A 16276-nucleotide genomic window follows, 5' to 3' on the forward strand; every position below is an offset into this window, starting at 1 on the left:
GATAGTCTGACTCTGCTAGGGCCTCCAACTCATGGATTCTAACACTTTATTGTTTAATGTCTTAGATATGTGGTGTTTTTTTTTAATTATTAAAGCATTATTATTATTCAGTTACAGTTGACATACATTATTATATTAATTTCAGGTGAACCGCAGTAATTAGACATTACATAACTTACTAAGTGATCATCCTGATAAATCTCACAACTAATCTGATACCATACATAGTTATTACAATATTATTAATTATATCCTCTATGCTATACTTTACATCTGCATGACCATTCTGTTACTACCAATTTGTACTTATTAATCCCTTCACCTTTTTCACCCATAACCCCCCACCCCATCCCATCTAGTAACCATCAAAATATTCTCTGTATCTGAGTCTGTTTCTGTTCTGCTTGTTGGTTTATTTTGCTTTTTAGATTCAATTGCTGATAGTTTGCATTTATTGCCATTTTATTATTGTTCATAGTTTAGATCTCCTTTTTGTCTTCTTCTTAAAGAAGACCCTTTAACATTTCATATAATTTTTGTTTGTTGGTGATGAAGTCCTTTAGCTTTTTCTTGTCTGGGAAGGTCTTTATCTGTCCTTTCATTCTAAATGATAGCCTTGCTGAGTAGAGTAATCTTGGTTGTAGGTCCTTGCTTTTCATCACTTGGAATATTTTGTGCCAGTCCCTTCTGGCCTGCCAAGTTTCTGATGCGAAGTCAGCTGACAGTCTTACGGGAGCTCCCTTGTAGGTAACTAACTGCTATTCTCTTCTCTTGCTGCCTTTGAGATTCTCTGTCTTTAACCTTTGGCATTTTAGTTGTGATATATCTTGGTGTGGACCTCTTTGAGTTCACCTTGTTTAGGACTGTGCACTTCCTGGACTTGTGTACCTGTTTCCTTCAACAAGTTAAGGAAGTCATTTTTTCAAATAGGTTTCAATTTCTTGCTTTCTTTCTTCTCTTTCTGGTACCCCCATCATGTGAATATTGGTATGCTTGAATTTATCCCAGAGGCTCCTTACCCTATTTTCATTTTTTTTGGATTCTTTTTTTCTTTTTGCTGTTCTGATTGGGTGTTTTTTGCTTCCTTATATTCCAAATTGCTAATTTTATTGTCACTTCATCTACTCTACCATTGATTACCTGTAAATTATTCTTCATTTCAGTTAGTGTATCCTTAATTTCTGACTGGTCCTTTTTTATGTTGAGGTTCCCGCTAAATTCATTGAGGATCCTTAGGACCAGTGTTTTGAACTCTGCGTCTAGTAGATTGCACGTTCCATTTTGTTTAGTTCTTTTTCTGGAGTTTTGTTTTATCGTTTCATTTAGGACATTTTTCTTTGTCTTACTTTGGCAGCCGCCCTGTTTTCGTTTCTGTGTATTAGGTAGAGCTGCTCCATCTCTCAGGATTGGTACAGTGGCCTAATATAGTAGGTGTTCTCTAGGGTCCAGTGCCACATCCTCTCTGATAATCCAAGGCTCTTGGGCACTTGGGCATTTGAGGTAAGCTCACATGTGTGGCCTGTGTATACCCTTCTGTTGTAGTTGAGCCTTGATTGATGTTGGCATGTCAATAGTAGGGTTTTACCCCCAGGCTGATCAACTTCAAGAACTGGCTGTGACCTCTGCCCAGCATAGGTGATCAGCTGTGCAGGGGCTCACTCCACAGAGCAGTACTTACTTCATCAGGACCCTGGTGCCTGTGGAGTCTGCCTCTTGAGGATTTCACTTGTGGAGGTGGTTGGGTGGTGGTGCTTCAATATGGTCTGAAGCTGTCCACTGGATGCACTGGCCAAGGTCAGGTGTCACCAGATGTTGCTTGTTTGAGAGATTTTAGGAAAATCTGAAACATGAGCTGTGAAAGGCCATTTGTATGGAAGAGTCACTGGAAATAGCTTGGTTGGGACTGAAAGTTGAGTGGGGCAGGGTCTCAGGGAATCACCATGGTGGAATAAAGAGTGAGCCAGGTTGATGGAGTCTGAGATATAGTTGGGGTGAGGGCCCAGAAAAGGAACAGTGGCCTCTGCCATCACTTCACTGGGAGAAAACTGCCCTCCAGCACTTGCTCTGATGTCAGCAATTCAGTTCCTCCCTGCATGTCCCTGTTGCCTTTCAAGCTATTGCCCTAGTGCTGGAACTGAGAGGGTGTGAGTCTGAGTAAGTCTGGGCACATGCCCTTTAAGAGGGTCTGCCTGGGACTCTAGTAGCTTCAGCCATCCCCACTGGTTTTTACAGCCTGAAGTTATGGGGACTTCTCTTCCTGGCACTAGAACCCTGGGCTGGGGGGGGCCTGGTGTGGGGCTGGGACCTCACTTCTCAGGAGAAATGTCTGCAGCCAAGATGTCCCTCCCAATTTTTTATCTGCCACACGTGGATGTGAGACCAGCCTGTTCTGCCTCTCTGCCCCTCCTACCAGTCTCCATGTGACTTCTTCTTTAATTCCCTTGTTGTAGGACTTCCATTCAGCTAGGTTTCAGGAGGTTCTACATGATGGTTGTTTTGCAGTTTAGTTGTAATTTTGATGTGGTTGTGGAGGAGGCAAATACTGTGCTTACCTATGCAGTGTTCCCTCAAGTCTCTTACTAAATACGAGATCTGTGGTTTTTTAGCTTTTATCAAATTAAGAAACATTTGGTTTTTATTTCTTCACATATTCCTTCTACCCTGAGATTCTAGTTATATGTTGGTTAGGTCATTGATGTTGTCCCATAGCTCACTGATACTCATTTTTTAAATCTTTTATTTCTATGATCATGCTTTCTTTTGTTTTCTTGAATTTGGGGATTATATTTATAATAGCTGGTTTAACATCTTTGACTACTAAAACTATCAATGTCATTTCTGGGTGAGTTTCTATTGATGGTTTTTTCTCTATGGGTTATATTTTCCTGCTTTTTTTTGCCTACCTGGTAATTTTTGATTGGATGCCAGACATTGTTAGTTTTGTGTTTGGGGGGCTGGCTTTTAAAATTTTTCTTTAAATATTTTTGGATTTGGCTGTGACAAGTTAAGTTACTTGGAATCAGTTTGATCCTTATGAACCCTGCCTTTCAGTTTTGGTAGAGTGGGTCTAGAATGCTGTTCGTGGTAGGGCTGCTTTGGCTCCACTGTAGATTCAGTATCTTTCTGAGGATTCTACCCCGTGCCTCTCATTATAAGGAACATTTACACTCTGGCTGGTGGGAACACAGACTATTCCTAGGCCTGTGTTGACTCTGGTGACTGTTCTGTCTCCTCCTGTCTAGTGGTTCTGTCCTCAGTCTGATAGTTTTCTCACACGTGTACTTAGGTCAATAATTCAGTCAAAGGCTCTAGGGGACCCCTCTACATGTCCCCATAACTCCCTCTCTGTGCAGCTCCTTTTTTTCTGGTACTGTGTGCCACAAAATTTTGTTGCTTTGACCTCCCCAAACTGAAACCTGTCTTCAAAGCTTTGTGGGACCACCAGGCTGTTTTCGTTTCCCCTGCTTGTGCTAAGGCCTGGAAACTTTCTCTAGGCAGTGTGGTTGGGCTTTGTAGGGCTCGCTTCATTTGTATTTTTTCTTTCCCTCCTTGGGAAGCACTGTCATGCACTGCCCTTTGGCTTTGTAGATGTTCAGGCATGTAGGGAAATCTAATTCCTGTTACTCCATTGTGGTTGGAAGCAGGGATCTCTTGTTTCTTGTCATCATGATGTCCTTTCTCTCCCTCTGACCCAGCATAAATTCTTTGTGCAGTCATCGTAATCACATCTGTGAATACAGTTTTGAATTCTTGCTCCTCTCTTGTTTCACTGGGGAAAACCATTTCGTCCCCTTTCGGTGTCAGCACCTGTGTAGTTGAATGTTGCATAAGAAAAAGACACAGTCATACTATTTTAATTTTAAATTCATGGCCACAAACCATGATTGAACCCAGTCATACTACACTCCCAAAGTAATTTTTTCTTCCACTTTTCTAGATCTCTGTATCACATATTTTCTCTCAAAATCCCAGCACCTCCTTCCCTATCTTCCAAGCATTTTCCTTATTTCCACATCAGTGAGATACTGAACCAATAAGAAAATGAACTTCTCAGTATGTTATCACATCCATCCTCCTAGCCAGTATCTACGTGTACATACTTTGTCTTCCCTCTTGGCATATTGCCAATTCTGCCACCTATGCATTAGATTCCATTGTTTTTGCCTCCCCAGAGCAATTTAAATTCTATGGCAGTGTCTCCCTTTTTCTTCTGTGTCATTAGTATTATGTCCTGGAACATGCCCATAAGTATTCCATCTTCTTTTAAAAATTTTTTATTTATTGATTTGAGAGAGAGAAACATCAATTTGTTCCACTTAATTTATGTATTCATTGGTTGCTTCTTGTATGTGCCTTGACTGGAGATCAAACCTGTAACCTTGGTGTGTCAGGATGGTGCTCCAACCAACTGAGCTATGCTGCCAGAGCCATTTGTGTTCCATCTTAAAAAAAAATTGATTCCCTCTCAACATATCAGTTACTATGCCATTCCTGTGCTCTGTTTTATGGCAAAAATTGTTGAGTTCTCTCTAATTTTTCTAGGTTTTTTTCCCTTTCTTTCTCTCTCAATTCTGTTCCAATCTGGCTTTTGTCTTTATCACTCCACAAAAATTATTGATAAAGTCTTAGTAACTTCCATGTTGCTATTTCAGTGGTCAACTTATATGGTCTCTCAGGAGTATTTGCTGAAATTGATCACCCTCTTTTTTTTTTTTCCAAAGCAACTCACACAGTAAATTTTGTTATTTACTTAATGATAAGCTCTGGACAAAGTTAAGACAATGGAGATAATGACAACACGTTTAAACATCTATCAAAATTGATCTGTTATAAATTTCTAGTGATTCAACATATTAAAATGTAAAGTATATAAAGAAAAAACCCAAGAAATATAAATATTCAGATTTTTGCAGTACAGGGCACCCCCTTTTCTTGATATGCTTTATTCGCTTGCTTTCCAGAATGTGTCATTTAAAAATTTTTTAACTTTATTATTAGTTTTTTCAATTACAATTTATATTCAGTATTATTCTGTAGTAGTTTCAGATGTACAGCAAAGTGGTTAGACAGTCATGTACTTTACAGAGTGGTCCCCCCGCTGCTGCAAGTACCCATCTGGCCCCACACATAGTTATCACGATACTACTGACTGTATTCCCGATACAGTAATCTACATCTCTGTGAATCTTCTGTAACCAACAGTTTGTACTGCTTAATCCCTTCACCTATTTCACCCAGCCCCGGAGACTTCCTCCCTTCTGACTGTTCTCTGTATATATGAGTCTATTTTGTCATTACATTCCACATATAAATGAAACCATACGGTATTTGCCTTTTTCTGTCTGAATTATTTCACTTAGCATAATACTCTCTAGCTCCATCTATGCTGTTGCAAAAGGTAAGATTTCATTTTTTATAGCTGAGTGATATTCCATTGTGTGTATGTACCACAGTTTTGTTTTTTTTTAAACCACAGCTTTTTTTTTATCCCTTCGTCTATTGATGAGCACCTGGATAGCTTCCAAATCTTAACTATTGTAAACAATGCTGCATTGAACATAGGGGTCCATATATTCTTTCTAATTAGTGTTTTGAGTCTCTTCATATATATTCCCACAAGTGGAATCACTGGATCATGGGGTGGTTCCATTTTTAATTTTTTGAGGAACCTTCACAGTGTTTTTTGTAATGTTTGCACCAGTCAGCATTCCCACCAACAGTGCACAAGGGTTTTTTCTCCACATCCTTGCCAGCACTTGTTTGTTAACTTATTGATAATAGCCATTCTTACAGGTGTGAGGTGGTATCTCATTGTGGTTTTGATTTGCACTTCTCTGATGATTAGTGATGCCGAGCAACTTGTCCTATGTCTATTGCAGAGTGCCATTACCCAAGGATATGTTCATTTTAGAGAGGGGGGTACATCAATGTGAGAAACATCAATCAGTTGCCTTCTGTACACACCCTGACCTGGGAACTGAACCCACAACCTAGGCATGTGCGCTCACTGGGAATCAAATACACAGTCTTTTGGTGTACGGTATGATGCCCCAACCAACTGAGCCACCTGGCCAGGATCAGAATGCCATACCCTAGATTTTCTTGCCACCTTTCTGGTTGCTCTTCCCATCTTTTATAGGTCTTACTCTTCTCCCCACTTTTTCATGTTGGATACCTAAGGACCAGGCCTGGGTTTTCTTTACTTATATTCACTCCCTTAGTGATCTTATTCATAAATAAGTTTTAAAACCCATCTGTACAGTAATGACTTTCAAATTTATAACTCCCAATCAGATCTTTTTTTTAAATTCTAGATTTACTTGTCAAATTGCTTATCAGTGTCTTCAAATAGCTATATATCAGTAGATAGCCATTACTATAGATATATCAAATGTAACATGTCTGAAACCCAAGTTCCTGAGCTTTCCTCTTAAGCCTGTTACACATGCAGGTTTTCCATTCCAGTTAATGGCAATGCCATACTTCTCAGACATGACAAAGCACACAACTGAAACAATTTAGTAACTGGTTTAGTGTCCTTTACTCAAGGGGAAAAATTCATGGATTATGGGAGTACAGTGCCTAACAAGCGGTGGAGTATTCTTCCTGAGCAATTTTGAGCAAGAGTAAGTTTTATAGAATGTTAAAAGAGGCAACATGAAAACAGGGCATGATTGGCTAGGAGATCAGGGATTTCCTTATAAGGCTAACAGGTCCTGTTTTTTTAGTTAAGGTTAGTTAGCTAACTGTGTTGGAGGATTGTGGTCAGTGTTAGGTTTTCTTGACAGTGAGGTGTTTCCCATATGTGCAGGTTGACTTAGGTTTAGATTTATGGTGTGGGCTGGGCCACTGGGGTGGCCTCCATTTTCTGGGTCTCAATGTACAAATTAAGTTTATTAGAGACATGCTAACCACTACTCACTACCTCCATTGCTACTACCCTGGTCCAAGTCATCATCTCTCACCTTGCCTCCTGACCCAACACTCAGCTTTAACCCTTGCCCCTTGTGATGTATTCTTAACACAGTAATCAGGGAGATGTTAAAATAGACATCAGATCCTGTTACTTATTACTTAAAAATTTTTAGTGGTTCCCCATCTCTCTTATATTGAAGCCAAAGTCTTTGTAATGGCCTTTATAGCCCTGCAATATCCAACCCTCCATTTTTCTGACCTCATCAGTGCTTTCCTCTGTCCTTACTTTGCTCTACCCTGAGTACATCAAACATCTTTCTATGTTTGGATTAGGGTCTTTGGAATAGCTGCTTCCTCTGCCTGCAAAACTCTCCCCCCACATATTCCATGGCAAATTCCCATTGGCTTCCCCACGACCCATTTGTGTGAGAAGAGTACCTGTGAAAGAATTAGATGTGCCGTAAGGAGTGCATGATAGAGGGGCAGGGGTATGGCAAGTGTTGAAATCCTCTCCGTGAAAAAGAGCCAGTGGGTGAGATAATCCGAGATTTACGAGCAATTGATGAGTTCTGAGTAACACTCTAATTTCTATTGTAATAATGAAAGAATTAAAGCAGAAGATACTTTGTGACACGTTAATAGAAATGAGGCAGCCTTCATTTAACCATTAGAAACATTCGTGAATCATGGTTCATAATTTGAAGGTCCGTACACTTAATAAGGCATACTGTTTTGTAGATAGTAGGTTTAGTGTCCTGCTGCTTAGTTATGACTTAATGATATGCTCTTCAGTTTAACAGAGAATAGGTCAAAGAACTGCTTGAGTATCATTTTTTGGAACCTATTATAAAAGCTTAATAGAAAACATTTACTTATTAAATTCCTGCTTTAATTGAGTATTAGGGGGAAATATTTCTGTAGTTAATCTTGAATGTTTCATAAAACAGGAGAACCAAAATATGTTTTCCTGTTATTTTGCCATAACTGATTTCAGAGCCTAACCACTATTTAATTTACCTCAAATACCTATTTACTCTAGTCCTCTGTACCTGCCTGATTTTTATATGAAGGAGTTACACTATGTTTAATTTTATAAATTGCCAAAATTGCTGATGGAAATAGACTTAATTGACATTATAAAGTATCCCTTTATGAAGAGGAAATTATGATTCTCCATGTCATAGGGAAGAAAAGATTTGTATGTGCTTTCTATTGGTCTTTCATATTTGTTTGTACATCTTTTCCTCAGAGGGAAGAGTAAATGAAGAAATGAGGGTTATAGGAAAATAATAACAGAACAAAATAATAACTGTACAAAAGGATGAGCACATAAAGTATATGCCGTAGGATCACAAATCTGAATGAAGTTTTCATTAACCACCTATGTACGTGAGGTAAAAAACAAACTAGTTATTCAGGGGAGAAGCACAGCTAATCCTGGTATTAAATTTTGAATGAATATCCTCTGTGGGTCTTTAACAAAAATGCTGTGTGATAAAAGTAGGTACCTGGGACCAGAAAGTACAGTAACTTTTAGGATCAGGTGTGTTTGTAAATGTAAGAAGCATCACTTGCTTTCACAAAAGTTTAATAATTAGTTACTGGTTCCTAAACTTTTTTGAGACATAAACCCTCTAAAATTTTTTTAAAGATTTTATTTATTTATTGTAGAGAGAGGGGAAAGGAGGGAGAAAGAGAGGGAGAGATACAGCAGTGTGTGGTTGCCTCTTGAGCACCTCCTACTGGGGACCGGGTGTGCAACCCAGGCATGTGCCCTGACTGTGAATCAAATCAGCAACCCTTTGGCTTGCAGGCTGGCACTCAATCCATTGAGCCACACTAGCCAGGGCAAAACTCTCTCTAACATTTTTACATACATAAATTTGCTAAACATGTAAATTTTAAACTCACCTTAAGAGATTCTGATCCAGCAGGTCTGAGGTAGGTTTTAATAATCTGTAAGTCTACCCCATCCTAGGTGATTCTGATGTAGGTTTCTTTCAGACTATATGTTTAAAAACTGCTTCTGGGCTTATCATTTTGGGGAGTTTGCAGATTCTCTGCAGTCAGTACATGAGCCTTCTCTGATTTGAGTGAGCAACACCCTAAACAACACTCATATAGTGAAAACAATAATGAGCTACTTAGGGGTGTGTGCTGTTGGTATATTAGACAATTAATGATTTTTGTTCAAATTTATTGGCAAAAGCAAGTCACATGGCCATATTTAACTTCAAAGGAAGCAGTACTAATGTCTAATACATATGGCGTCTCTCTCTCTTTTTAGTAACATAATGAATTGATGTATTTTTTCTAATATTAAATATTGAATATTTTCTAATATTCACATTCCTAGGACAAGTCATGCATGACTATGAGGTATTCTGTTGATATGCCACTTGTTTAATTTACTATTTAAGATTTTTGTATCTATGTTCTCTAGTTAGATTGGTCTGGAGTTTCCATTTCTATTTCTCTTCTCACCTTATTGATATTAGTGTCTCCTTAGCATTATAAAATAAAATGGGTCTCTTCCTGGACTTTTTTTGTCTCAGTTTTCAGAGTTTGTATAATTCAAATATACTTTTTGTGAGAAGTTTAGGTCGTCTATAAAGTTAGAGGCCATATTCTCCACACAAAAAACCACCTTCACTTCTCACATCAGCTGCATATTTGGGGGTTCCCAGAACGAGCATGAGGTTTCATCATTCATTAGAAAAACTCAGATCTATCTGTAAGCTGCTCTACTCATGAGTATGCTTTATTACAAGGAAGGGAAAGTTTAAGACTCTGGCTGGTGTGGCCTGCCTGCAAAGCAAAGGGTCATCAGTTTGATTCGTGGTCAGGGCACATGCCTGGGTTGTGGGCCAGGTCCTCACTTGGGGGAGTGCGAGAGGCAAGCAAGCAATGTTTCTCTCTTATACATTGACGTTTCTTTCTCTCTCTTTCTCCCTCTCTTCCCCCCTCTCTAAAAAATGCATAAAATCTTAAAAAACCCCACACACAATGAAAGGAAAGATTAAGATCAGCTAAAAGAAGAGACACATAGGGCAAAATCCAGGCAGGTTTTTAACACAGAGCTTCCTTTGTTCTCCCCTGTGTAGTTAGGCCTCATTTTTCTCTTTTTCTCAATATGTGACAGTACATATATGAGGGGGGACCCAAAAAACCCCAGAATTTATTTATAAAAAATTGTGTATGTATTCTTACATGTTTAAATTTCAGTCACTTTCAAAGTACTCTCCATTTGATGCAATACACCCATTCAGATGTTTTTTCCACTACTCAAGACTACGTGGGTATTGTTAATCCCCTCCCTAAATCACATTGTTAGATTATCCAGTATGTCTCAAGGTCCCCAAGTCCCCAAGGGCCCAGAGATTATCTATTAGAAGCCAAGGGCAAAGATCTTCACTTTGGACAAAACCAAATTCTTCTCTCTCTCTCTCTTTTTTTTTTTAAATGGTTGTGTTCCTGTGATCCCTTGATACCAGATTAAGTTCATAGGGATTCCACAATGGAAACCTGATTCTTTCATATTTGTCTTGCTATCTCTTAAAAGATAAAAATAACAGTTTTGACTCAACTGCATTTAAATTAAAATATTGTTTATCCTTTTTTTTTTTTTTATCAAAGAATAAAGGTTCTCTTCAGTTTGAAGACAAATGGGATTTCATGCGTCCAATTGTTTTGAAGCTTTTACGCCAGGAATCTGTTACAAAACAGCAGTGGTTTGATCTGTTTTCGTAAGTAATTCATTAATTCTAACTTTTTGTTAACAAAAGGAAATTTTGGTGATGCATTTATATATCCAAATGGAATATTTATTCTAGGTCGATCTGTTTACTTGTTTAAAATTATTACTGCTTTTGTTGGGGGCTCTCAAGACCATCCATAGTTTCAGTGATTTGCAAGGAGGACTCATAGGACATTCTCACATCTATGATATATTACAGCAAAAGGATACAAATCCAAATCAGCAAAGGGGAAAAGGCATATGGAGTGAAGTCTGAGGAAAAGCAGGCACAAACTGCCAGGAGTACTACTCATGGGGCACATAATTTCCCCAGCAACAAGATTGACAACATATGTGATGTGTTGTCTACTAGGGAAGCTCATTGGAAACTCAGTACCTGGGGTTTTTATTGGAGGCTGGTCACATAGGCAGCATCTGCCTGTCATGTACCAAAATTTCAGCCCCTCAGAAAAAGAGAGATGTCTAGTGTAAACCATACTGTTTATACAGATTATTAGGCACTGTTCGATATTCTTATCATTTCAGGAAAGTTTTATGTCAGTGTAGGGAACTGTTGACCATTCAGGTTCTCAGATGCCAGCCAAAGCCAAGGAGGCTTTTACCAAGGAATACAATCCCAGGTCTGCTGTGTTAACTGGTGGCCTTTGGCCAGATGTTTTTACAGGCAAGACCAGCCTGTAGTATTGATCTCAGTTAGACCTTTTAGAGGTCCTGGAGGTAGCTAGTTAAAATAAAAGCCATTAACAATGAGGTTTATCTTAGAAAACTAGGTGGCTTTCTCCTTCAGTTTCTGTATGGACCTGTACATGGCCTGAAGTATCGGTTTAGGCAAGTACAACTGCGGCTGATAAATTGAAGCAGACCTGAACACTTTCCAGGGGTCCAGCAGTGTCATGATACGGTACACACACTACAGAGTACAGCCTCAGACGGTATACATGGTACCCTTGGAAACATATGGCTTACAATTGTTAGGGTACCCCAAGCAAGACATATATTGGCCAGGTAGAATAGGTTTGGAAGGCCCCCCGCAGTGTGCCTTCTTGGCGCCTTTCTGTGTAGAGTTCCTAATCCAGTCAGTTCATCTCAGGCCTTGATTTCAGGTGGACTGCCTGAAGGCAGTTGATTCCTAACAGTCTCAGTTATCCATGACGCAGTTCATCTGCCTCACTAGTGCGGATGACTTTTAGAGGTGTTCTGTGTGAAAAGTGTAGGAGTTGGGCTGCTCCCTTCCATCTCAGAGCACTGTAGGTGTGACTGGAAGCTTGGCAGTCAGTTTGAATTGAAAGCATTCACAGCAGTGTGGAAAGTCAACACCAGGAGTTTTTTTGTTTTTATTTTTGTTTTTTCAGGAAGAGGGGGAAGCTTTTAAGAATAGTTCCAAAAAATAAAAATCATTAATGTCCTTCTTTCTCCTCTGATGCTGGGTTTTATTTTCTCTCTCTTATAAAATCAGTATGTCCAATTCAGTAACGAAAACTATTCATTTTTTTCCCAGTTACCCAGACCTGCAAGAGGAATAAAAGCATTCGTACAGACAGACATTTTTGTACAATCTAACTATGAAGATATATCATGTTTAGGAATTGGTCTGGATGAAATCCCAAATTTTCAAAAACTTTCAAAATAGGTTTATGTCACCTCACACCCCTTTGTCCTGATCACTTCTTTAGTGAGCAACCTGGAAAAGATCGGTTCCTCTGGAGACAGTTGTGTTTAATAATCAAGTTTTCTTACTAAGGTGTGTGTATAAGGGGGGATGAGGTGAATGAAAGAGAAATAGAGGCAGGTTATTAATATATTGTAGAAAATTGCAACTAGTCCAGAAAGCTGAACACAAGTCTATAGCAGTGAGAGATCCATAGAGGGCCTGAGAGTCCAGTCTGTGAGGAGTGAGTCGAGTGCTCTCTCCCATCTTGCAGCTTTTGTCAGTAACCGCAAGTTAGGAATGTATTTAGTCTCTATATCAGATGTATTGAACCAAACAACAGCCTGACTTCAGATGGCCCATCAGAGAATAAGCCCTTTTCTGTGGGTATTGCAAGTGATTCAAATGGTCCAACTAGAATGTGTGATGTTTTCAGTTTATGGCTCCAGCGAGTGTCTTAAATCTTCAGCAGTCCTCAAGTCAAAGTCATGTTCATTGAGCATATGCCTGCTGTAGCTCAGTGCAGCTTGTGTTGAGGTTTAAACAGCCCAATACCAGACATTATCAGATTTTAGCTTAGATTCAGATCCACATAATTAGGGTCTGTGAATTCAGAATTCAAAAAAAGCCAATGACTTTTCTTCAGAGTCAGCAAAGCCAAGATGTGGCAGAACAGACAGTCATGTTCCAAGTCCAAGTGAGAAGACTTTTCTAAGCCTATTTTATTTTGGACTCATTCTTAGAGTCCAAATTGATCTACTCAAAAACATGCACTTCAGACTGGAGGATCATTGCCTCTAAGGGTCAGACATCTGATTTGAAAAGAACTTAGTAACAACTAAAAACTTCTTTTTTAAAACTCTAAAAATGCATTGCCAGCTCGATTTTCTTTGTTTCATGTTGTCTCCTTTTTTTTCAGAGATATCAATAGGTAATAATAATAGTAAATACCATTCATTACAGAGATTTATTCTGTTTCCAATACTTAAACATTTTAAATTCCAGTCCCCTCACCAGCAGTAAAAAACAAGGAAGTTGTGTCTCACTTTTTTCCCTTTTAAAAAAATTTTGCTTTTTATCGTATTTTTTTCCATTACCATTTATCTCCCCCATACTCTCTTCCACCTCTACCTCCGCTGCAGTCACCGTCACTAACTTTTTATTTTGCAGTTTTTCCTGAGTTATATGATCCCTCTAGCATTTATGAGAGTACAAACATAAAATATTTTATATCTTTATCATACATCCAGATGCAATAGCCACAGAATACAAAGCCATCTTTTTAAATTTCCCCTGCCTCTTTATACTAATTACAAATTTACCTAAACCCAATAGTAAAATTCAGCACTTATAACATTAACATTATAGTATGTTAATACTATAATAAGAAGTATGGAGGGGTTGATGCAGCAGCAACAGTTAGGCTGAAGAAACAGTTGGAGTGGTTTCCTCTCCCTTGGTTTATCTGAAGCTTTCTTCATCCCTGGGATCTAATTTAACTATTATTTCCTCATGCTTGAAGGAGAGAGCAACACAAAAGTTTAACTTCTGTGGCCCACCCAAAGCCTGCCTTTGGGACCTTTAGGGCATTTTCTCCTCTTACTTGAAGGTGAGAACAAAAACTAAAGGCATCACCCACTTTAATCTGGTGACCGAAGCAGCCAGTGAATTAAGCTAGCCAATTCTCCTGGGGTTAGAGCTATCATTTTTAAATTTCATAGGTAGCTTTTCCCTCTCACAACCAATACCAACTCAGCTGCTGTTGCATAGCCACCCAAGCAGAAAAGTTTTGTCATCTTACCATTTCATCCTTCCTTTTCCCAAACAATGCTTTCACTCTGTTTCAATGAGTAGGAGTTGTTCTAGTGAATCCCACTTCTGACACAGCCATGTCAGCAGTCTCAAGAGCACCCCAGGTTCGGAGATTGTTAGGAATACTCATAGGACTCAGCATATAGTTGTATTCATGGCTATGATTTATTACAGTGGAGCATACATAACAAGATGCCATGAAGATGCATGTGGCAAAGTCTCGGGGAAACCAAGCATCTTCTCCCAGTAGAGTCACACAGGATATATTGAATTCCTTCAGCAACTAATTGTTAAAACACTTGTGGAATCTTGTCTACTGTGGAAGCTCACTAAAGACTCAATGTCTGTGTTTTTTATGGGGGTTGGTCACTTAGGCCCTCTGCCTGACAGGAACCAAAATTCCAGACTCCTAGACGAAAAGCAAGTGTTTAATATAAATCAGATTTTTAACATAAAAGTATAGGTACAGTAAGCCATCCTTACCAGGAAGTGGTGAGAACTTTCCAAAAATCCAAATCCCCAGAGGCCATCCAAGGGTCAACTTTGCAACCATGTCTTCCTAAGGATAGCTCTCTCAGACCTGCTATAATTTGTGTGTGTGTGTGCACTAGTGAAATACTATATCAATGAGTTGTAAATGTGTGACTGAATAATCTATAAATAAACATTAAGCTGTTATGCTCAGTGTTTTCTCTTTATTGCTTAAAAAATAACCTAATTTCCCTAAATAATACAGAACTTGTTGCATAATATTAATTAACCTACATCCACAATTCTGCCTTTTGATAAATTAGTACTCAATGAGAAACAGCAGTGACCTTTTAAAACTTCAAAGCATTCATGTATGCATATATTTTTCTTAAATCATTTGATTAAATTATAAGTAATGTGTTGGATGTGGTAGGGTTTCTTTATATTTTATTTTTGCCTATTTGTGTTGATAATATGGTTTATCACCAAGAACAGGGTTGTCAAACTCATGTTCACCAAGGTCCACATCAGCCTCGAGATTGCTTCAAAGGGCCGAATGTAATTTTAGGACTGTATAAAATGTAACTACTCCTTAATTAGGGGCAAGGGGCTCTATATTCGGCCTTTGAAGGCAATGGCAAGGCTAATGTGGCCCCTGGTGAACATGAGTGTAACGCCCCTGACCTAGAATAATGCTTATTCTCTGTGCACTCCTGACTGGGAACAGGCCCATAGTGTAATGCTGTTGCTTGCTTAAAGTATACTTATAAGAAGAAATAATCAATAACCTTATACTTGCTACAGTTGGTGGTCTCAACATACTGTCTTTAAAAATCCTTGATCTCCTTGAAATTACCCAATGTTGCTTAATATGATGTCCTTTTAGGATTTCTGTATATCTTATCATGCCATCACCAAAATGGTAAGACCTACATTAATTAAAACCTTTCCAAGCTTTAGCCTATTGAACCATAACAGAGGTTGCTTATATCAAAGTCTGATGTATCAATATTAAACTACATTGACTATTGCTTCCTTTTTCTCATAATCTGTATCCTTGTTTTTTAGTAGGAGTGCTGTTGACGTTTTGGGTGGTTATAAAAGATTGTCCTGCATGTTTTGGGTTATCACTCTGGTCTTCACCCTCATAAAGTCTAGTAGTGGACACTCCCTATGTACTTGCCTTTTTACCCTGCAATATTGAAACAAAAAAAGCTCTCCTATGTTTCCTAATGACCTGAGGGGGCAGTACCTCACTAATGATGAATTATTTTCAACTTGTGAGACCTTATTATGAAAATCCCTCTTTACTATAAATAATTTTTAAGTAGATGTTTTTCTTGTCCCTGAGTTGATTTCTATGCCACCACTTTCTTCTGTTTTTATCTCATCTTTTGTCTAAAGTTTGCCTCATCTCAGTGGTCTTAGCTGACTCATCCTGTGTGCCTCGAGTTCCATTTTTTCCTTTCCTTCCATATAAGCAGTTCAGATTACTCTTCTGAGTAGACCTTCTAGGCTCATGAGGCCTTTTGTTTCCTGCATATGTCTGTCTTTTAAGTTCCATAAATACTCCAAATATGGAATCATAAATATCTGTTATTCATCGTCACAAGCCCAAATTCTGTCAGCTACCATGAACTTCCTTTGTCTTTTCACTTCTTCTTATCCAGTTG

General features: G+C 38.7%; 1 protein-coding gene across 1 annotated transcript in view; it reads left to right on the forward strand.

The window, feature by feature from the left end:
* Positions 1–16276, forward strand: part of CUL5 (cullin 5) — a 102615-nt gene that overhangs the window by 13251 nt on the left and 73088 nt on the right. The window contains exon 2 of the mRNA XM_024570721.3: positions 10552–10661. Coding sequence (XP_024426489.1) covers positions 10552–10661 — 110 coding nt within the window. The remainder of the gene's footprint in view (positions 1–10551; positions 10662–16276) is intronic.

The sequence above is a fragment of the Desmodus rotundus genome, chromosome 5 (assembly GCF_022682495.2).
Source record: "Desmodus rotundus isolate HL8 chromosome 5, HLdesRot8A.1, whole genome shotgun sequence".
NCBI lineage: Eukaryota > Metazoa > Chordata > Mammalia > Chiroptera > Phyllostomidae > Desmodus > Desmodus rotundus.